A 23,247-nucleotide genomic window follows, 5' to 3' on the forward strand; every position below is an offset into this window, starting at 1 on the left:
ACTTAACAACAACAACAACAACAACAACAACAACAACAGGGGGTTGGGAATCAAGTGAAAAATCTAATCTGAAAATATATACCTGAAACTAAGAACTTAAAGATAAGTTTAACAGAGTCTTTTCGATTATAGCACTAAAAAGAGAACTGGTGAAACAGAAAATAGATGAGTAGAAAATTTCCAGATTGAAACAAACAGAGCACAAAAGGATAGGAAATGAAAAAGATTAAACATTCATGTAAATTGAAACTTCAGGAAAAAAATGTGACAGGAGCAATATTTCAAGAGGTAATGGCTAAGAATTTCCCAAAAGCAATGAAAGACTCGAGATACAGATTTAGGAAACACTATGAATCCTAAATACAGCAGGATAAATACAAAGAAAACCACACCTACAGTTACATGGCTAAAAAACAGAGACCAAAAGAAAGTTGAAAAGCAACGAGAAAAGACGTATTTCCTTTAAAGGAGTAAAAGTAAGACTGATTTCTCAACAAAAAATAATGAAAGCCAAAAATTCAATGCACTGGCACCTTTGGAGTACTGAAAGGGAAAAAGTACCACACTAGAATTCTATATTGAAAAAAGTTTGCAAAGTGGAGCTGAAATAAGGCTATTTCCAAATAAACAAAAACTGAAATACTCTGTAGTCAGTAAACATGCACTAAAAGGAAAATGAAAAACAGTCCTTAATTTTATAAATTTTCAAATAGATGCTTATGTGAAAGGAATAACCTTACTACTCCAAAAGGCTACTGAAAATATAATATATAAATATCTATCAATATACAAGGTCATCAAATTCCTTAGTGACTTGATGCCTATCTGGATTGCAATACTAAGATTCATTTACTTCTCTTATCACAATCTTCAGAGTTTTCTACAACCAAATCTGGCCTGGGATCCTGAAGTGCTCACATTAATCCCATCATTTCTGGATGATTTCAATTTCCCCTTTATTTGTGGGGACGAAAGCACTTCACTGACTTTGCAAAAATACAAATGGTTCACTTTTAGTTATGAGCAGCTATGATTTCCAGTGGATGTGAAATCATGATATGATCTTCAATTGTATCACATATATTCTAAGAACAATTACAAGTGTGAGCATTTCCTATGTAGTAGCAATAAATGATAGAAAAGAAAACCAGACTCAAGCATGTGCATCAGAGTCATTAAAAAGGAAGATATATTTTAAGATTAGCTTGATTAAATGATAAAGTGTATGTTAAAAATAAAGCAGAGTGATACCAGTAAGTTTACTACATAGGTAGAAATGAGGTATTACTATTAACATTTGTTCACAACTTGATCTATAATAATTTAGTTATTGCAGAAGAAAAAGTATACATGTTTATTAAAAAAACACTAGCCTCATACAAAGAAATTAGAAAGATAACAGGTTAGTATTTCATTCTACTGTTAATGGTCTATAGCAATCAAAGGCAGAGGTTGAGCCTTTAACAAAAGACACTATGATGTTAACTGATTCATAAACCAAAATTCATCTCTCTACCTTGATAGCAATGTTTTTCAATTTTATCAAAATAAATTACTTAAAAAATTAACACAAAATATAACTAATGCTAAGTATATTTAGCATATTGCCTAAGGTACTTGACTGCTAACCAGAAGGCTGGCAGTTCAAACCCATCAGCCACTCCTCAGAAGGAAGATGAGGCAATCTACTTCTGTAGTGATACTGCCTCAGAAACCCAAGGAAGGGTTGCTATGAGTCGGGTCCAACTCGATGGCACATAACAAAAACAAGTATATTTAAAATAATTTCTTCAGTTTAAATTCTATTTATTTTAATAGTGATATCAGAAACAATCTCTTTAAAATATTCTAATGTTTATAATGTATGCATATACTGGAGCATTTCTTGAAATATACTACTTTTTAAATGTTGCCAATACTGATAGAAATATAGGCACTAAATTTTTTACATTTTAAAAAAATAGTAATTCTAGGGAAACAAACAACATTGTAAAAGAGTAAGAATTAAGTAAGAGTTATTATCATTATTGGATTCTCTGGGTAGTATAAACAGTTAAGCACTCAAGTACTAACCAAAAAGTTAGTTGTTCAAATCCACCCAAAGGCATCTCAGAAGAAAGGCCTGGTGATCTACTTTTGAAAACTCACAGCCTTGAAAATTCTATGGAGAGCAGCTCAACTCTGCAATACACAGGATCACCATGAGTCAGAATCAGCTCAACAGAAGGTGTTTTGTTTTCTTTTATTTTCCCAATTATCACTGTCTGATGGGAAAATAAAACCAACTGTGATGTGATGACTTGAAAGAAACAAGACAAATGTGGTCCTAACATATATTTAAGAACTCACATAAATCTTCCAAGATACAGGAACAAATATGACTTCCCACTGAAAACCAAAACCAGATCGTGAAAAAGAACAAAGTTGGAATACTCACACTTTGACTTCAAATTTTAATATAAAGCTATAATAATCAAAACAGGATGGTATTGGCAAAAAATTTATACTAACGGAACAGAACTGAGAGTCCAGAAATAGCTCCATACATGCATGGTCCCTTAATTTTCAACAAGGGTGCCAAAATCATTCAATGGGAGAAAAACAGGCTCTTCAGCAAATGGTGCTGGGGCAACTGGATCCCTACTTGCAAAAATAATGAAGTTGGACCTATACCTTACACTATATATGAAGGGGAAAAAAAAGAGAGAGGGAGATAGAGAAAAGAATAACATATTTCTGTGTTTCTTGGATGAAAACACAGGAGTAACTTTTCACGACCTTGGAGCTGTCAATGCATTCTTAAATACGGCACCAAAAGCACAAGAAGCTAAGAAAAAAATACATTCATATATATATGTACACACACACATACACACACTCAGTGCCGCTGAGTTGGATCCAACTCATAGCGACCCCTCCTTGGGTTTCCAAGGCAGTGTCACTATGAAAGTAGATTGCCCCAACCTTCCTTCCAAGGAGTGGCTGGTGGGTTTGAACCGCCAGCCTTCTGGTTAGCAGTCAAATGCCTTAGGCACTATGCCACCACAGCTTCTACATATATATATATATATATATATACACACACACAGAGTATGTATTTATATATATATGTATATAGTTGTATTTATATATATGTATACACACACACATACACACAAAGATTTCTTCAAAATTAAAATTTTTGTGCAAAAGGACACCATCAAGAAAATGAAAAGATAACCTGTAGAATGGGAGAAAATATTTGCAAATGATGTATCTGGTAAGGATCTGGTGCCTAGAATATATAAAGAACTCTTTTTATAACTCAACAACCAAAAGAAAAACAACCCATTTTAAAAATGAGCAGATCTGAAGAGACATTTCTCCAAAGAAGATAAATTAACGGCCATTAAGCACATTAAAAGAATTTCAACATGTATTAGGAAAATATAAATCAAAACCACAACGGTAACACTTTCCTCTTACTAGGATGGCTATTATCAGAAAAACAAGAAATAACAAATGTTGGACAGAATGTGGAGAAACTGGAACCCTCATCCACTGCTTACAGGAATGCAAAATGGTCCAGCCACTGTGGAGAAACAGTGTGGTGGTTCCTTAAAAAGTTAAAAATAGAATTACAAGATAACCCAGAGTCATAAAGCCAATTTGTGTGCTACATAATTTGCTGCCTTGGCAGCCATTAATTGTTCTCATTGCTCTTTCACCTAGCTGACATGGCCATTCCTTTTTTTTTTTTTTTACCCAGACTCTTATCAGTTATGGTCACTCCTGACCTGTCTGAGCATGCCCCATATGGTTTCTTGTGATAGAGACCCATTATTATCTTATAACCCAATCTTTCGTGGTTATAGTTACTCACTGTCCTTCCCAGTCATATCCTATATGGGTGCCTATGATTAAAATTTCTCCTTTTCTCCACGCTAACACACTAGAAATTTTTAAACTGACTGATTAAGAGCTCCGGTGGCATAGTGCCTAAGGCATCTGACTGCTAACCAGGGGGCTGGCAGTTCAAACCTATCAGCCACTCTTTGGAAGGAAGATTGGGTGATCTACTTCTATAGTGATACTGTCTCAGAAATCCAAGGAGGGGTCGCTCTGAGTTGGATCTGACTCGATGGCAGTGAGGTTTTTTTTTGTTGTTTTCCAATAAAACCTCAGCATTTGCTAACCATGACATCCCACGCTGCTTGCCACACACAAGCCATCTTCTAGGATTCCAGCTTGTTCTTGCCTTCTCCCGAGGTGCACCCATGTGTGGCGTTGCACCAAGTCTATGATGTAGTTTCCTCTCTAGGACTTGTGAGTACAGGGAGTCCCTGGCTTACAGTGGGATTCTATTTCAACATAAGAATACCTCATTATTTGTTGTTGTTACTTTTCATTATTGTTGGCTTTTATTATCAGTGTCTTTATAAGTAATAACATTGAACATCTGCAAGTGAACATATAAGAATGCTAACATCAGCAAACTGTACACTGCAATACTGTATGTAGTATACATTACCAACAATAAGGTGTACAAAATATAAAAATAAAAACCAGATGGTTTTAAGTACAGTTTGCTGTAACTGAAATAGATTTTAAGTTGGGAATTGCCTGTACTAAACTCTATTTATTTTCTGGGCTTCTTGTGTGAGTCTCACTTTCTTATGCCACACCCGACAGACCATCCATGATACCCACGTCCTTTGGGTCAAACTTAAGACATCCATCAATTCAACTAGGTATTTACCCAAAAGAGTTGAAAACAGGTATCAAACACATGCTTGTACATAAATGTTCATAGCAGCTCTCTTCGCAATGACTGAAAGGTAGAAACAACCCAAATGTACATCAATGAATGAACAGATAAATGTGGTATATCCATACCACAAAACATTATTCAGTCAAAAAGGAATGAGTACTGATCCATGCTGTAACATGGATGAACCTCTAAAATATTATGCTAAGTGAAAGAAGTCAGACACGGTCACATATTTTATGACTCCATATTTGAAATATGCAGGACAGGTAAATCTATAGAGACAAAAAGCAGACTGCTGGTTGTTAGGGCTGGAAGGAGGGGACAATGAGGACTGTGCTTTGAGAATGATGAAAATGTTTTGGAACCAGAGAGAGGAGATGGTACAACATTGTGAATGTACTAAATACCACTGAATTGTTTACTTTAAAATGATTATGTAGTACATATTACCAATAATACCAAAAAATTTTATGTTCTGTGAAATTAACTTCAATGGGAAAAAACAAAGCAAAAAACTAAGTCTACATACTGTATGGCTAACTATAAAACAGCAATTAGGCTTCATCTAAACCGTGACAAAATGAAATTATGAGTGAAAATTAAAATTAAATCAATCAAGACCATGTATAGGGTTGGTACACAATGTTTCTACAAGTATATAGGTATGTTCTGTAAGAATTCCCAGGTATATAATAGATTTGACAAGGGACAAGGCTGTAGTCACTTCTTGGCCACAGCCAGCTACCCAGAGGGAGTGAGTAGTTGGACCTGTGGGCTCGGGACCATAGTCACAGGGGACGACATCAAGCTCAAGTGTCATAACGTACTACACAAAACATTGTTCCATATCCTACTTTGGCAAGTGGCAACTGGGATCTTAAAAGATTGCAAGTGACCATCTAGATACAACAATGTGTCTCTCCTTGTCCAGAGCAAAGAAGAATGAAGAAAACCAAAGATTAATGGAAACAGTTAGTCCAAGTGACTGGTACACTATGCAATCCTCAGCCTATGAGACCAGAAGAACTAGATAGTGCCCAGCTACCACTGTCAACCACTTGGAGGGGGATCTATGTAGGAGATCCTGGATAGAGTGGGAGAACAATGTGGAACAAAACTCAAATCATTTTTTTTTAAAAAAGGGACCAGGTTTGCTGGTCTGATAGAGCCTGATGGAACCCCTGAGACTATAACCCCTAGCTGCCCTTCAGGTCTGGAATTGAACCCACTCCTATGGCTTCCAGTCAAACAAAAGACAGGTATAGGAGGTGAATATTTACACTAGGTAGACACACTCCTTGGAGAGAATGATCACGGGAGACTAGAAGGGCTGCGTATGTACAGGGAGACAGCTCAGGGGGCAGGAGTGCATGGAGGGTAGGACAGAGGGAAGAGGTATCTGTGGGGAGGAAGTGGAAAGGGAGCTGTTGCACTGTGGTAAAGTCAATGTCATGAGACAAAGTGTATGTGAACTGCTACATGGAAAGTGAGTTTGCTCCGTAAACTTTCATCCAAATCACAATTAAAGAAAAAAAAAAGGTAACAAATTAAAATTTAAAAAAATAAATTTATCATATGAAATTATCATAAGACATACTTCTTCACATGCCAGATATCCTTAAATTTAGTCATCACCTCAACATCCTAATGAGAAATATTTTTTAATTTTTTATTAGTCTAATTCTCAAATACTGTAAATGAGGGTCACTGAGATTGTTTAACAGTTTAGGTGACAAGTAAATTATAAATACTTTTTGTTAAGCAAAAACAGTACTCCTGTAAGCTTTTCTATATGAGTTTTACCAACATTTCCTGGAATTAAAAAATATCCCTTAGGGAAAATATAACACAGACTTAGTATCACATCAGATGGAACTTTTCTTATGCAACAAACAGAGTTGGTTAGATTAAAATGATTTATATGTGGTAATTTCCAATGGATGCCCTGGGAATATAAAATATATCTAATTTTCAGCCACAGGCTTCATTGAAAAGGATGTTCCATAACTTTTGGGGTAAAGCACAGTAGATTTAACATTAACATTTATTTTTGATCTCTCCTCAAATGCCACTAAAATGACAGTAAAAGAATAACTTCCTTTTAAAAAAGGACATATCCACAAGGAAAAAAGAAAACTAGAGAGAAGATGGTATCAAAGAAGAGACCGCCACAAAATGTTTGAAGAGGGTAGGCAGATGAATGAAAGTAAAGAGTATGAGTTCCAACTTCTCTCATTTTGCGCAGTTCCTGCATAGGGGAGTCAACAAGAAAAATATTGATGCGCATTACAAAGCTCAGAAAAATTCAGGAATTGGAGAGGCTGGCTATTTTTAAAGAAGAGGTTTCCAGATAGGGTTGGAAACAGAATTGCTTAAAATGTTTTATGAAGAGCAGTTATATCGTCAGATCTAATTCCTTAGCCCATTCCTTAGTTCACAAAGATGGAAAGCTGACTTCCTAAAGGTACACCTGTATCTAAGTATCCTTCTCCACCAGAAGGAATTAAGAGATTAAGAAATGGCTGATTCATGACCTGGGATAAAGTAAGTACAAAGATGAGCCTGGGTATCCTATTATGCCAGAAAGAAGGAAATACTCAAAGAACAATGTGAATATGGGCAACCATGTTTGCTATTGTTCACAATACCAAAAAGATGAAAACAACCTAAGGGCCCATCAATGGAGAAATGGATAAAGAAACTATGGTAGTACTCACAATAGAATACTACATAGCATTAAAGAATAACAATGAATCTGTAAAACATCTCATAACCTAGAGGACATTATGCTTTTGTGAGAATCACAAAAGGACAAATATTATGAGAGACCCCTAGATGTAAAAAGTAAGAAAAAGTTAATACATGAAAAGAAACATTCTTTCAATGTTACTAGAGGTACAAGGGGAGGGAGGGTAAAGAACTAAGTAGACTGCAGACAGGAATTAACTTGGGTGAAAGGAAAGGCAGCAGGGGGAAGGTCAACACAAAATAATAAAGACAAAGTAAGACAATGGGAGGAGCACAAGAGCTAAAGGCAAAGGTAAATACGCAATCTTGCAATAACAGTAATAACAACACAAAAGCTGAACAGGTGTTGGACAGTGAATGGGATTATACCTATGAATAGATACAGGTTTGACAGAGGATATTTCTACATATGTATTTATATGTGCTGCAAATATATCCATGAATTCAGTAGAGCGCACAGGGAACAAAGTTATGAAAACTTCTTAGCCATAAGCGAACACCTTGAGGGAATGAGTTGCTGGGCCTTGGGGGCTCAGGACCACTGTGGTGCAGCGAATTGCTTGGTATGGCCCTTCTAGCCATGGTCTTTGTGGCTTCCAGCAGGTAACTGGGTAGGACTATACAAATGTCAAGTGACTATGACCCTGAAGGGGACTGGATAACTTGTTAATAATGTAAATAAGGTGAATGGCATCCTTGTGGAGTTGGAACCATGCAAATAAGGTATATGGAACCCTAATGTGAGGATAGGAGCTCTGGTAGCATAGTGCCTAAGGCACTTGACTGCTAACCAGAAGGCTGGCAGTTTAAACCCACCAGCCACTCCTAGGAAGGAAGGTTGGGCAATCTACTTCTGTAGTGATACTGCCTCGGAAACCCAAGGAGGGGTCGCTATGAGTCGGGTCTGACTCGACGGCACATAACAACAACAACGTGAGGATTGGTCAGTTTTGCCATCTTGCAAATGAACCACCACAGAAGCAGAAAGGGAAGATCTCATTACCATCAAGATAGAAGAGACAGGAGGAGTAAAGCACGTCCTTTGGATCCAAGATCCTGGAGCTGAACTTCCTCAATCCAGGAGACAGAGAGCTATGACACCAGAGACAGTGAAAAGCAGCAGCACAAAAAAACAGTGGCAGCAAACCAAGAGACTGGCACAGAACAGAGTGGGGGATTCCTGGCCCACAGAGAGAGAAAGCTAAGTGTCTCTGGGCAGGAGACTCACTGGTGGAGTGGGCTGCCTCTCTGTACACCTAGTGGCAGAGCAGGGCAGAGGCAAAAGGGGCTGCAGGGCAGAGGCTGAGGCCAAAGAGAAGTGCGCCGGCAGCATAACTAAGAAAAGGCTGTTGTGACTGAAGAACTACTGTATTCAGTAGTTTCTGATCCTGAATTTATAAACTATTACTTCTCTAATAAACCCCATATTCCTGAGTATTGTCTGTGAGTTCTGTGTGGCCACTGCAATGAATTATCAAACCTAGAGGACAAGTACAAAGTGCTGTGGAAGGGATGGTTGGTATCTGAATTGGTAAAAAGGTTGGATGGTAGCCATTTCTGACCTCCACCTCATAGCAATCAGCCTTGAGCTGTGGATCTTGATCCTTCTCCCCACCTGTGAAGTTAGAGGAGATCAGAAGCCATCCCCACGCTCTACTTAAAATCAGTCTCCAGGGACACTAAAGCCAATTGGCTTTATACAGTCCACGAAGACAACACTCTACATCCTACATGGTAAGTAGTGACTCAGGTCTTATAAGCTTTTGAAAAGCTATCTAAGGTGCAACTATTGATCTCTCCCCATCTGAAGCAAAGAAGGATAAAGAAAATCAACATAGCAAGGAAACAGTCCAATTAATTAATCACACCAATCTCAGCCTCTATAGAACCCTGAGACCAAAAGAACTAGATGATGCCTGTCTACTACAGCTGACCACTCTGAAAGGGGTCACAATGAGGTACTAGATAGAGTGGGAGAAATGTGGAACAAAACTAAAAAACACAAATTTTATTGGTATGATAAAGAACAGTGGAACTCCCAAGACTATGACCCTTACGCCCTGTAAGCTGTGAACTGAACTCACCCTCATGGCTCAACTTTCAGCCAAACAAGAGACAGGCCTATACAGTGAACAGTAATATCAGGAAGGTATGCACTCTAAAGAACAATCAACCACGTGAGATCAAAACATTTGCTGAGGGATAAAGCTAGTAAGACAGGAACATAACAAAAGTTGTTTAAAGGGGTCAAATCAGAAAAAATTTGAGCATAGAAATAAATGGCAGTAACAAAAAACCTACTGAATAAATAAACATCAGGAATCTTTAGTCCAACATATTGTGTTTGTTGCCACTCCTCGGAAGGAAGATGGGGCAATCTACTTCCATAGTGATATTGATTCAGAAACCCAAGGAAGGGTCGCTATGAGTCATAGACGACTCGACAGCACATAACATCAACATGGTACTTTCAGTATTCCTTGCCAACACCACCACTCAAAAGCATCAGCTCTTCTTCGGTCTTCCTTGTTCATTGTCCAGCTTTCACATGCATATGAAGAGACTGAAAATACCATATCTTGGGTTAAGTGCACCTTACTCTTCAAAGAGACATCTTTGCTCTTCAGCACTTCCAAGAGGTCTTTTGCAGCAGATTTGCCCAGTGCAATATGTTGTCTGATTTTCTGACTGCTGCTTCCATTAGTTTTGGTTTTGTTTTTATTTTTTAATTATTACTTTTTTAAAAATTGTGCTTTAGATGCAAATTTACAGAGCAGAATTTGTTGGACATTCGACAGTCTGTGTACATTTGGTTTCACTCCCCAATTACCATCCCCAACCCTAACTCACTCTTCTCCTCTCCCTTCCTAGTAACTGCCCTCCATGCCCCTCACAGTTATGCACTCCTGTGTGTCCTGTTTCTCTTCGGTATGAATGCTGCCCCCCTGGTGCCCCATGGCCTATTGCTCCTAGGGATGTATCTCCAAGCAGTTTGTGGGTGCATCGCCCTGGGTTGAGTGTTCTGTGTGTCTTACTTACCATTGGGCTGAGATCTAGCCCCTGGGAGTGAGTTTTATCCCAGGTCCAAAGTGTATTCCAGGGCCCCAGTCTTGGGGATCCCACCAGGCTCCATCAAACCATTAATTCTGGTCATTATTATGTTTTTGGATTTTGATCCACGTTTTCCTCCTCTATCCAGTATCTCCAGTTTTGATACCTTCCCAAGTGTTTGGCATTGGTAGTCCAGCACCATCTAGTTCTTCCGGTCTTGAGGTCTATCATGTCCTAGGGCTGATTGTTGCCAAACGTCCTTGGTTTTATGCACTCTTCTTCATTTCCAACGACAGGAGCCCATTAGCTGCATCTCAGATGACTGTTCAAAAGTTTTTAAGACTCCAGTTGCTACTCACCAAATAGGTTGTGGAACAAGATTTTAATATATTTTGTTGTGCCAATTGAGTCTGGTGTCCCCCAGTACCATGGTCCTAAGTTGGCAGATCCATTGGTTCTCTCTCCCACAGTATCTGGCTGTCTATGAGGGACTGCTCTATGTTTGTCTTCTGTTGTTTCTGTAATGACTGTGGGTATTTTGGTATCTGTGCAAGATTAGCTTCAGCTGAATCTATCTTTGGTCTAGAGTATAATCCTATTCACTGACTCTTACCTGTTCATTGGTGTTGATTAAGGAACCAAGTAATATAAAATCTTTTAACAACTTCACTCTTTTCTCCATTTATCATGATGTTGCTTATTGGTCCAGTTGTGAGGATATTCCTTTTATGCTGAGGTATAATCCATACTGCAGACTGTAGTCTTTAATCTCCATAAGTAAGTGCTTCAAGTCATCTTCACTTTCAGCAAGCAAAGTTGTGTTGTCTGCATATCACAGGTTGTTACTGACTCTTCTTCCAATCCTGATGCCATGCTCTTTCTCACATAGTCCAGATTATTTCCTCAGCACACAGATTGAATAAGTACGGTGAAAAGATACAACCTTGATGCACTCCCTTCCTCATTTTAAACTGGGCAGTAGCGCCCTGTTCTGTTTGAATGACAGCCTCCTGGCCCTATGTACAGGTTCCACATGAGCACAATTAAGTGTTCTAGAATTCCCATTCTTGTCAATGTTATTTCATAATTTATTATGATCCTTATAATCAAATGCTTTTGGATAGTCAATAAAACACAAGTAAACATCTTCCTGGTGTTCTCTGCTTTCAGGCAAGATCCATCTGACATCAGCAATAATATCCCTCATTCCACATCCTCTTCTGAATCTAGTTTACATTTCTGGAAGTTCTCTGTCAATATACTGCTGCAACTGTTTTTGAATTATCTTCAGCAAGATTTTACTTGCATGTGATATTAATGATATTGTTCTACAACTTCCACATTCTGTGGGATCACTTTCTTTGGAATGGTTACAAGTATGGATTTTTCCATTCAGTTGGCCAGGTGGCTGTATTCCAAATTGCCTGATAAAGATGAGGGAGTGCCTCCAGAACAGCATTTGTTTGTTGAAACATCTCAATAGTTATTCCATCAATTCCTGCTGGAGCTTTGTTTTTTTGCCAATTCCTTCAGTGCAGCTTCAACTTCTTCCTTCAATACCATTGGCTCCTGATCATCTGTTAACACCTTCAGTGATGGATGCACATCGACCAATTCCTTTTGCTACAGTGACGCTGTGTATTCCTTCCATCTTCTTTTGATATTTCCTGTATCATTCAATATTTTGCCCATTGAATCTTTCACTATTGCAACTCAAGGCTTAAATTTTTTCCTCAATTCTTTCAGCTTGAAAAATGCTGAGTGTGTTCTTCCCTTTTGGTTTTCTAACTCTAGGTCTTTGCACATTTCTTTATAATTGACTTTGTCTTCTCAAGCTGCTCCTCAAAATCTGCTCAGCTCTTTTATCTTATCCTTTCTTCCATTTGCTTTAGCTACTCTCCATTCAAGGGCAAGTTTCAGAGTCTCTTCTGATATCCACTTTGGACTTTTCTTCCTTTCCTGTTTTTTAATTACTTTTTGCTTTCCTCACAGATGATATTCTTGATGTCATCCTACAATTCCTCTGGTTTTCAGTTACTGGTGTTGAATGCATCAAATATCAGGAGGGAAATATTCAAAGTCATATTTTGGCTCTCGTGGACTTGTTTTAATTTTCTTCAGCTTCAACTTAACTTGCACATGAGCAGTTGATGGCCTGTTCCACAGTCAGCTGCTGGCCTTGTTTTGGCTGAAGATATTGAGCTTCTCCTTTGCCTCTTTCCACAGATGCAGTTGATCTCAATCCTGTGTATTCCATTTGTTGAAGTCCACATGTACAGCCACTGTTAATGTTGTTTAAAAAAAGGTATTCATAATGAAGAAGTCTTGCAAAATTCTACTATCCAATCTCCAGCGTCATTTCTATAACCAAGGCCCTATTTTCCAATTCCCAGTGATTCTTAGCATAGTGGCTAAAGCACTTGACTGCTAACCAGAAGTCTGGCGGTTCAAACCCACCAGCCACTCCTCGGAAGGAAGGTTGGGCAATCCTACTTCTGTAGTGATACTGCCTTGGAAACCCAAGGAGGGGTCGCTATGAGTCGGGGCTGACTCGATGGCACATAACAACAACAACAACAGTGATTCTTCATTTGCAACTTTTGCATTCCAGTCACCAGTGATAATGAATACATCCTGATTACATGTTTGGTCAATATCAGACTGCAGAAGTTGGTAAAATCTTTTATTTCACCATCTTCAGTGGTTGCGAAAATTTGAATAATAGTAGTATTAACTGGCCTTCCTCGTAGATGCATGGATATTATCCTGTCACTGACAGCACTGCTCTGGTGGCGTAGTGCCTAAGGCATTTGATTGCTAACCAGAAGGCTGGTGGTTCAAACCCACCAGTCACTCCTCGGAAGGAAGATTGGGCAATCTACTTCCATACCGTCTTGGAAACCCAAGGAGGGATAACCATGAGTCGGATCTGATGCCACAGCAGTGCACTGCGTTGCGTTGACAGCATTGCATTTCACGATAGATTTCAAAATATTCTGTGTGATGATGAATGCAGTGCCATTCTTCAACGTATCATTCCCAGCATAGCAGATCATATGGTTGTCTGATTCAAAACAGCCAAAAACAGTCCATTTCAGCTCACTAACTCCTATGATATCAATCTTTATGCATTCCATTTCATTTTTACAACTTCCAATTTTCTTAGATTCATACAATCCACATTCCAATTACCATGGATGTTCACAGCTGTTTCTTCCCATTTTGAGTCATGTCACATTAGCAAATGCGGGTCCCAAAAGCTTTACTCCATCTACATCATTAAGGTCAACTCTACTTTGAAGAGGTAGCTCTTCCCCAAGCATATTTTGAGTGGCTTCTGACCTGAGGGGCTTAACTTCCAGAACTGTGTCAGACAATGTTTCAGGGCTATTCATAAGGTTTTCACTGGCCAATTCTTTGGGACGTGGATAGCCCCTTCCTTCTCCCAAGTCTGTCTTAATCTGGAAGCACCACTGAAACCTGTCCACCAAGGGTGACCCTGTTGGTATTTGAAATACTGGTGGCATAGCCTCCAGCCTCCAACGCACAAGCCACCACAGTACAACAAACTGACAGATGACTGGTGGAGGCTGACACACACACACACACACACACACACATATGTGGGTGTGCATATACATATATATAGTTAATTGAAAATTTGATCATAAATCAAATATTTACAGAGTTTCCAAGTATGTGTTCATAAAAATAGTTATTAATTAGAAATTGAAAAGAGTAACTTTAAAATTGAGAAGTCTGGCAGACCCCATATTAATCATGTGATCAAAGTGAGCATGAGGAACAGGGCAAATTACAATTGAACTCTATGACAGAATCTACGAGAAGAACATGGTATCCATGATATTCCTGACATACTCTTGTATATAATCATGAGAAGACAGAGAAACTCAGATTTAGGAGCTATAATCTTCAAAAGCACCATGACATGAAAGTCAAGGAAAAACTGAAGAAATATTCCATAATGAAGTAGCACATTAAAGAGACAGGACAACTAAATGTAACATGTCTCAAAATTAGATGGAATATATCATATTAATGTCAATTACCTGATTTTGATAGTTGTATGGTGGTTAGTAGGATAATGTTTTTGTGTATAGGAAATATATTCTACTTTCCAATACAGTAGTCACTAAATATTGCTAGTCTCAACAGATAATGTGCTGTATATGTAATATACACACTAGGTTTCAGAGACTTATGAAAAAAAGGATGTTAAATACCTTATTAATATCTTTATATTGATTACATGTTGATACAACATTTTAGATATATTTGGTGAAATAAAATATATTATTAAAACTAAATACACTGTATTGCTTTCCATTTTTTCAATGTTACTACTAGAAAATTTAAAATCACAATGTACCTTGGATTATATTTCTGTTGGAAAGCACTGCTCTAAAGTATTTGGTGACAGGGCATCAGGCTGGCAATTTACTCTCAAATAGGTCAAAAAAAATCTTTTCACTACAATTCGTTTTTATGTTAAGTTTGCTACTGCTTCAAAAAATATATACTGGAAGAAAGTTCCCACTTTTAAGAAAGAAAGATCAGAGCTACAACCCTGTCAATATAAAATGTTAAATTAATACAATAACTCATTGCATGCAACTCACAGCAACCCCTCCTTGGGTTTCCAAGGCAGTATCACTACAGAAGTAGATTGCCCAACCTTCCTTCCAAAATACAATAAAGTACGTTCTAAATTAGAAGTGTGTAGAAAATGAATTTGAGAGACAAAGAATAGAAGCATGAAGAAGAAATGACTGGCTGCCTAACAATGCAAGTCAATAAACAGTAGAAAGAGCTAGGATCAAATTTTACAAAAACTGTCTGGATTTATAATTGTTTATTATTAGGTTTGTATGTTTAAGTGCAGGGAGTGTCCAGAACTGAGGTTCTTAACTTTATTTTGTGCCCTTTGAGAGTCTGGTGAAGTCTGTGAACTCCTTCTCTCAATAATGTTTTTAAACATATAAAATAAAATAAGGTGATTATAATAGAAGTCAATGATACCGAAATTCAACTATCAAAATGTTAAAAAAAATCATTTGTGATAGAGCAGTGTATGTGATTTCTTTAAAATGTATACTCCTTTTAAAATAGTCAAGACTAGTCCAATAACCATAATTGTAAAGTACTGACACACATAAATGATATTTCAGGATCTCTAAAGCAACTGTAATGTGATATGAAAATACCTGGGATTTCTATCAATGAAAAGTTACAAGTATTACTAATACTAGTGTGGTTTGCTGTCTACATTGTAGTTCAATGTAACTTTTATTCCATTCTAGTTCATGGACTCTGAATTCATGCATCTCTTGAGGGTGAAAGGGAGGTAAGTCAGGGACTAGACCTAAATTTAAAATAAATTAATTAAAACATAAAAGAAGGTTTCTTAAATATCAGTGAAACAACTGTTAATCTTTATATTCATTTTCATTATCACTCAGCAAGCACTTTGAAAAGTAGGGATACAGGTGACCATTAGTTCAAATTATCACATTTATGAAAAATGGAGTCTCCATTAATGCTTTATTGTTGTTGTTATGTGTCATGGAGTCGGACCCGACTCATAGCGACCCCTCCTTGGGTTTCCGAGACAGTATCACTACGGAAGTAGATTGCCCCATCTTCCCTCAAGGAGTGGCTGGTGGGTTTGAACCGCCAGCCTTCTGGTTAGCAGTCAAGTGTCTTTAGGCACTACGCTACCAGAGCTCCTACTGTACTTAAAACTATACACTGATATACATAACAATGTACTGTAATAAATTAACAAATAGATGACAAGTCACTATCTAATAGCAAAATATAAAACTTTCACAAAATGGGATTGTTCTTACCCATGAGCTCTGGTGGTGCTGTGGGTAAAGCACTGGGTTGCTAACCAAAAGGTTGATGATTTGAACCCACCAGCCACTCCATGGGAAAGGGATGAAACAGTCTGCATCTGTAAATACTCACAGCCTTGGAAGCCCTATGGGGCAGTTCCACTGTCCTTAAGGGTTGCGATGAGTAGGAATCAACTCTATGGCAGTAGGTACTCTTAGCAACTACAGCAAAGGACAAAATGCTAAGCTCTGATATTATGATTAAGAATTATGACACTGAATTATCTTTGAACCCATAATTGATCAAATTATATGTATATTGAACTTTAGAAGGAAAAAATTACTTATTTTAGAAGAACATTTGGCAGATGGAGTTAAATGATCAAAAAGATGTTTTAGCTGTTTCTAACATATGTAATCAGAAGGTAATTGAACAGCCAATTAACGTGTGTAGACATCAACAAAATAAAATTTCTTTTGAAATATGAATTCTGATTCTAAGCCCTCTTAATTTAGATATTATCTGATATATTTGTTCTATTACTCACATTGCGTATTTCTGGGTTAAAAGTTAGACAAATTGAAATCACTAATAGCAGCATTTAAAATATAAGGGTGTTTCCCTAAACTCACATCTAAAAATCAATGTTGAAATAATCAAGAATAGACTAAAGCTCATCACTGGTCACCAGGAGTAGAAGGGAGGGGAAAGGGGGAAGTCACTGCTAAAGGAGTTCTGAGTTTCTGTTAATGGTGGTGGAATAATTTAGAAAAGGACAGTGGTAATGGCTGCACAACATAATGTCATTGAATTGTGCATGCAAAAATTGCTGAAGCAGCAAATGTTTTGATACAAACACACCACAATAAAAAATAAAACAATCAAGAATATGATCACAACTTAGAACAAGGCATTTGACTGCTAACCAGAAGGCTGGTGGTTCAAACTCACCAGCCACTCCTCGGAAGGAAGGTTGGGCAATCTACATCCATAGTGATACTGCCTCGGAAACCCAAAGAGGGGTCTCTATGAGTTGGATCCAACTCAACGGCAGTGAGTTCTGAGTTAAACTTAATTATATCTATTCTAAAAATGTTCTTGGCTGTCAAAAATCTCATTGCCTTTCCTCTGCTTAATTATTTTAATGAAATCTATTAATTACAACTTACTAAAGAATAAAGCAAATTTATCTCACCTAGTTACTTTGCAGCTTGATTCAATCAAGTCATTTTCAAAGTCAAGAAGGCTAGAGGGCAGATTATATTCCAATGAGGATGTCAGTCTTTTCAAACGTAATAAACCAACACAAAATTTTGCTCCCATCTCTTCCAATTCTCGAGTACCAATCTGTAAACTCTAAAAATAAAGCAGTATTATACATATAAGTAGAAAGTTTATGGTCCTTTGGCTGTATCACATTAAAATTATATAAAAGGAATTTATAACTACATTAATAAAAATAATTCCTTAACAATTTAAGATTGTTATACAATATTCTTATATTAACAATATAAGACAATTTTACCACAATCCCTTTACCCCTTTTTAAACCAACAGCTTCCCAATATATAGTACGCTGTTGTTGTTAGGTTCTGTCAAGTTGATTTTCAAGTCACAGCAACCAGAATAGAACTGCTCCACAGGGTTTTCTAGGCTGTAATCTTTATGGGAGATCACTCAGTCTTTTCTCCAGCCAAGCCACTGTGTGGGCTTCAAACCACTAACCTTTCAGTTAGCAGCACAGAGCTTAACAACTGCACCACCAGGGCTCCTTAATAAACAATGTAAGTTTACCAAAAATTACATGTTACCCCATACAATCATAAAATGGACTATAAATCAAGATACTGCTTATCATTTAATTATCAGATAAAAATGGATCGCTAGAATAAGTGAAATCCTTATACTAACAGAAGATGAGAAGATTTCTCAGAGATGAGAGAAACATCAGCTGGAGCGAAGAAATGCTAAAATAGCTTTTCAGTGACCAGACTAAATGAGTTCCTCAGGAACAGAGAAAATGAATGGTAAATACAGTTATACATACCCTACACAAAACACGTGTCTTTATAATAATGATTTTCTTTTGTTTGTTTAAATACAAAGTTTGGCCATATCCCAAATATTCTAGGAGAAGCAACCTGCATTTATTATAACATTCATTTGCCAACTTAATATAAAAGGTTTAGAAAATGTATGCTTATTTCTGAATTAATTTGGAAAATAAATATAAAGAATACTTGCAGCCTAAAATTCAGTAACATAATGATATTCTAGAGGATGAAAGAGAACTGCTTTTTAAATTATTTTTAGACTCACATAATTTATTAGCATTAAACACTTTGAAGAGCGTATTAAGATCAAAGCTTTGAATTTTATACATAAAAATTTGGCTCAGTAAGACTCACTTTTCTTCATATTTTTAAGAAGTTATTTTCTTCTACAACAAAGCAAATTTGTCAAAACACAAATATTGTTTAAAAATCCAAAAGAAGTTTATCAGTGGAATCTATATACAGTAACCAAGCACCACTGTTACAAGCCACAGATGACTTAAAGGGCAGTCACATTCCATCCTCTCTGTACTGTATTTTTACACAAATAACACTGGTGGTCTACAATTTTTTTTTGCCAACTACACCCTCTTCTCACCCCCACAGAGTGCTTTCATAAGCATGCTAATCTTTTTACTTGTTGCTGTACAAAAAATTGGCATAGTATGGTTATTAAAAATACCTAGGGGGAGGGCACAGTTAAGAAAAAAAAAAAGGTAGAACGTTATTTGTATAAAACATAGCACATTATTTGTATAATAAAAATAACACGTTTCTTTCTCCACTGCCCAGAGACTAGTTTCACAGACACTGACAATGCTTTGAATAATCTCCAAACTCCATAAATTGCCTCTTTAAGAAGCAATTTACAGTATATTCTCAAAGAACATATAGCTCAATGTTTTCTTTCCCCCAGGAGCCACCTATGTTCTTACACAAAAGCGATTCTCAAATTTTTTTCCCATCCCACATCATTGTGGAACATGAGACCTATGGCAAAAGTTGTCCACAAGAACAATGATTAGGGGACAGAGGTGACAGGTAGAGGTGGTGCTCATGCTACATAATACCTCTCAGCACCACCCTCCTCTGGTAAAGTAGCAGTCACTGTTCTACAATATTTGGAGAGAGCTCAAAAAATATCACACTTTGGAAGAATAATGTGGTCAAATTTAGAATGTAGGGAAGAGACACTCATAACAAAGTACTAGAATTTCAAAAAGCTCTACTAAAACAGGCCCCAAAAGTTTGAAAACCAATTGCAAAATCAATACAATTTTCTTCTAGCCTATTACACACTAAAATAGTCATTATTTAGGCTCTCCACTTAAAATATTCTATATCACCTACATAATATGCTTATATTTTTCACACTAACCAATTAGAAGATTTTTAATTTTAACTCTTTCCAAATACAAAGTTACAATTATTTATTTTTAGTTATATTTTTATGTGATGTATAGAAAAATTATATTCTATATCCTTTTTCCCCTATGCCAAACAAGCAAACAAAACAAGTGGAATAATCGGTATGACAACTCAAACATCTTTCTGTGGCCAGGCCAGAAAAATACATATTCAGGTTTACTCAATGATAGATTAGATCTATTAATGATAGGTTCAATTCATTGCCCATGAAGTCCTCAATGTTTAAAAATTCAAAAATTCAAAATCAGTTAACATTTTATTAGTCTTTAAGCTCAACAGTTAAGTTTAAACTCTGGTTGTTTCCAACAAAAGCCTTATGGCACCAAGAAGAACAAGCTCAGTAAAGAAAAAGATTTAGTGAAGGGATACACATTTAAAAGGCACACACAAAAAAATCTAAATGTAACAAATCAGCGGCTTGATAAATAAATGCTTTTTAATGTTTTTAAATGTTTTTAATGCATAAATACTTCCATCAGATATATCCAATATATTATTAATGTAGAAATTATTAATGCACTACTTGCACAGTTCATTATATACTAATCAATATTTAAATGTGTACAGCAATATGCTTTTTAAAAAATTCTGAAAGTAAATAGATTCAAGAATTCAGTAAGAACTTTAAGCAAGCTATTTAGTTTAGTGACGAAAGCAGCCTCTTCTTAAGACCGCCTACAATTCAATTACATTATTGCAAATTACAAATAACTCAGAATAACAAATGTTATCATTTAATATATCTTGTAAACTGCTATAGACAACATGGAAGGAAAGTCTTGCGTTGCTTTACCTTATATTTTCCCTGATCACAGCCACACAAAGTACTCTCCATGGTATAGCTTCTTTGCACTCCTATTTCCCTCCAGACTACAACACGTGCTGTTGATTCTTTAGATTTTTCCACTACAAAACTACAGCTGCTCATGCAAAATGCTGGGGCAATATGGCTCAGTATCTTAGGCAAAGTCTGTAAAAATAATCACGATAATAATGAAATCAAGAGGGTTTTTCCTCCCATTAAAAAAATTATATAAAAACACAATTAGAGCAGGGCCATGTGGATTTTCCTGCTATATTTTCTAATACTTAAAACACCAAATGATTCTCTTACTAATTTAGACTTCTGTGCTGGAAATAGTTGGAACTCTCCCAAATCATAGTTCGAAAATCAAGTTGTAGCATGAATTTCAAGGAAAGGTATAATCGATATGGTTTCATATTCAAAGAGATATATAGTATAGATAATGTCAGTTTAATATGGGGATGACATCAATATATGTGAAATCATTGAACATTATTAGTCAAATATTGTTAATAACTCAAATTCTCGTAGAGTCTATACTGTGTTGTATTGTATGCCATTGAGCTGACTCCAAATTCTAACAACACTATACTTCTTGATAATAATGCTGCATCAATGGGCACAGGATCACACTGATAATAAATGGTTAAACTACAAATTTTCCTTCTAGATAAGACAGAGTATCTTAACCAGACCAAAACTCTTGCCGGGATCCAGAAAACCCAGATGTATCAGTTTCTTATTGCTGCTGGAAATAAGTTACTTCAAAGTTAATGGTGTCCGCCTATTGCTAACATCTTATATAACTTTAGTACAATGATCAGGAAATAAATAAATAAATAATATTAATTCTATTAACTAATTAAACTAAACTACAGACTTCATTATAATTTCACCAGTTTTCCCACTAATGTCTTTCTTTTTTGTTTGTTTCAGGATCTTATCCAGAACCTCACATTGCATTTAGTTATTATTTCTGCTTAGTCCCCTGCAGCCTATAAAATTGTTCCTTAGTTTTTCCTTGTCTTTTATGATGTTGACACTTTTATAGAGTAGTGATCAGTTATTTCTGTCAAATATCCTTCAATTTATATGCCATAATTATTTGTATTTTCCAAAGAAAAAATCATAAACAATTGTACTACAAGGACAAAGGAGTACAATGATATATTATCAAAGCCATATAGATACCAATTTAAGTACATTAATCATCATTTCCCAAACCACCTGCAAAGAAGTTTCCATGGTGTAGTAGTTAAGAATAATAGTCTGCCAAAGATGCCCATGTTTTCATCACTGGAACCCATGAAATGTTACTTTACATGGCAAAGGATACTTCAGAGATGGGATTAGTTAAGGATTTTGTAATGGGGAGTCCTGAATTATTCCAGTGGACCCAGTGAAATAACAAGGTCCTTACAAAGAGAAGATATTGTGATGATGAAGCAGAGGTAAGAGTGATGTAAATGCTCATTGAAAGGGGACCAGGAGTCAAAGAATGCAGGCAGCTTCTAGAAACTAGAAAAGGCAAGGAAATGAATTCTCCCCTAGAGCATCCAGAATGGATGCAGCTCTGTTTACACCTTGATTTTAATTCAGTGAGACCAGACCAGACTTATCTACACAACTGTAGGATAATAACGTGTTAACATTTTAACCTATTAAATAAGTGGTAATTTGTTACAGCAGCAAAAGGGAACTAATTCACATGGTCATAAAATTATGAGAAACGCTAGGCAGTATCTCTCTCATCCACCCCATCACCACCCCCAACACATACACATCCCAACAAGCCCAGAAATATAAAATGCTCATTGGTATGAAGAATCTGAGACCAGAAACAAAAGTAACTATCTAGCGCAATTACCTAAACATATGTGACATTAAGTTTTTTTTGGAGGGGGGGTGGGTAGAAAAAAACGCATGAAATACATATCAACATCTCAAGAAATGCGCTTTTGGAAAAACTTCATTGTTACTTTGTCTTAACCTACAAAATCATTTTATATTTCCATTCACAACAACATCAAAAGCATTAACAAAATAAACACATTTGGGATGAGAGACTTAATAAAACGAAGAAACTGGAGACCAAGGATAATCTGATTAATTTCATCTCTTACAGTAGGAAGAATATGCCTTGTATTTTTCTTCCCACATTCATCCAATTACCCATCTATCAAAAATTTATTGAGCAGCTGTTGGTGCAAATGGTTTGTGCTTGGCTGTTAACACAAAGATTGGAAGTTCAGGTTCACCCAAGGGACCTTGGAAGAAAGGTCTAGCAATCTAATTCTGAAAACAGCCACTGAAACCAGTTGCCTGTAGATTTTTTTTGTGATGAGTACAGTAGTACCATGCTATATAGTAGCTGTGTTCAGAAAAGTCACAAACAGACATGCTTGCTAGCTAAAGAGAAACATATCTATCAAATAATACACAGTTAAATTACAACTATTAGTGTTACAAAGACCCGTTAATATGACTGTTATTCAAATTTATGCCCCAACCACCAAAGCCACACATGAGGAAATTGAAGAATTTTATCAGCT

At 36.5% G+C, this 23,247-nt stretch overlaps 1 protein-coding gene across 1 annotated transcript in view; it reads right to left on the reverse strand.

Moving 5' to 3' along the window:
* AGTPBP1 (ATP/GTP binding carboxypeptidase 1) overlaps nucleotides 1–23,247 on the reverse strand; it is a 220,846-nt gene that overhangs the window by 14,559 nt on the left and 183,040 nt on the right. Inside the window, 2 exon segments of the mRNA XM_042780650.1 lie at nucleotides 17,604–17,764; nucleotides 20,684–20,860. Of these exon segments, the coding sequence (XP_042636584.1) occupies nucleotides 17,604–17,764; nucleotides 20,684–20,860 (338 nt within the window).

This window comes from Orycteropus afer, unplaced genomic scaffold (assembly GCF_000298275.1).
Source record: "Orycteropus afer afer isolate SDZICR_OR568_19922 unplaced genomic scaffold, OryAfe1.0 scaffold00005, whole genome shotgun sequence".
Classification (NCBI taxonomy): domain Eukaryota; kingdom Metazoa; phylum Chordata; class Mammalia; order Tubulidentata; family Orycteropodidae; genus Orycteropus; species Orycteropus afer.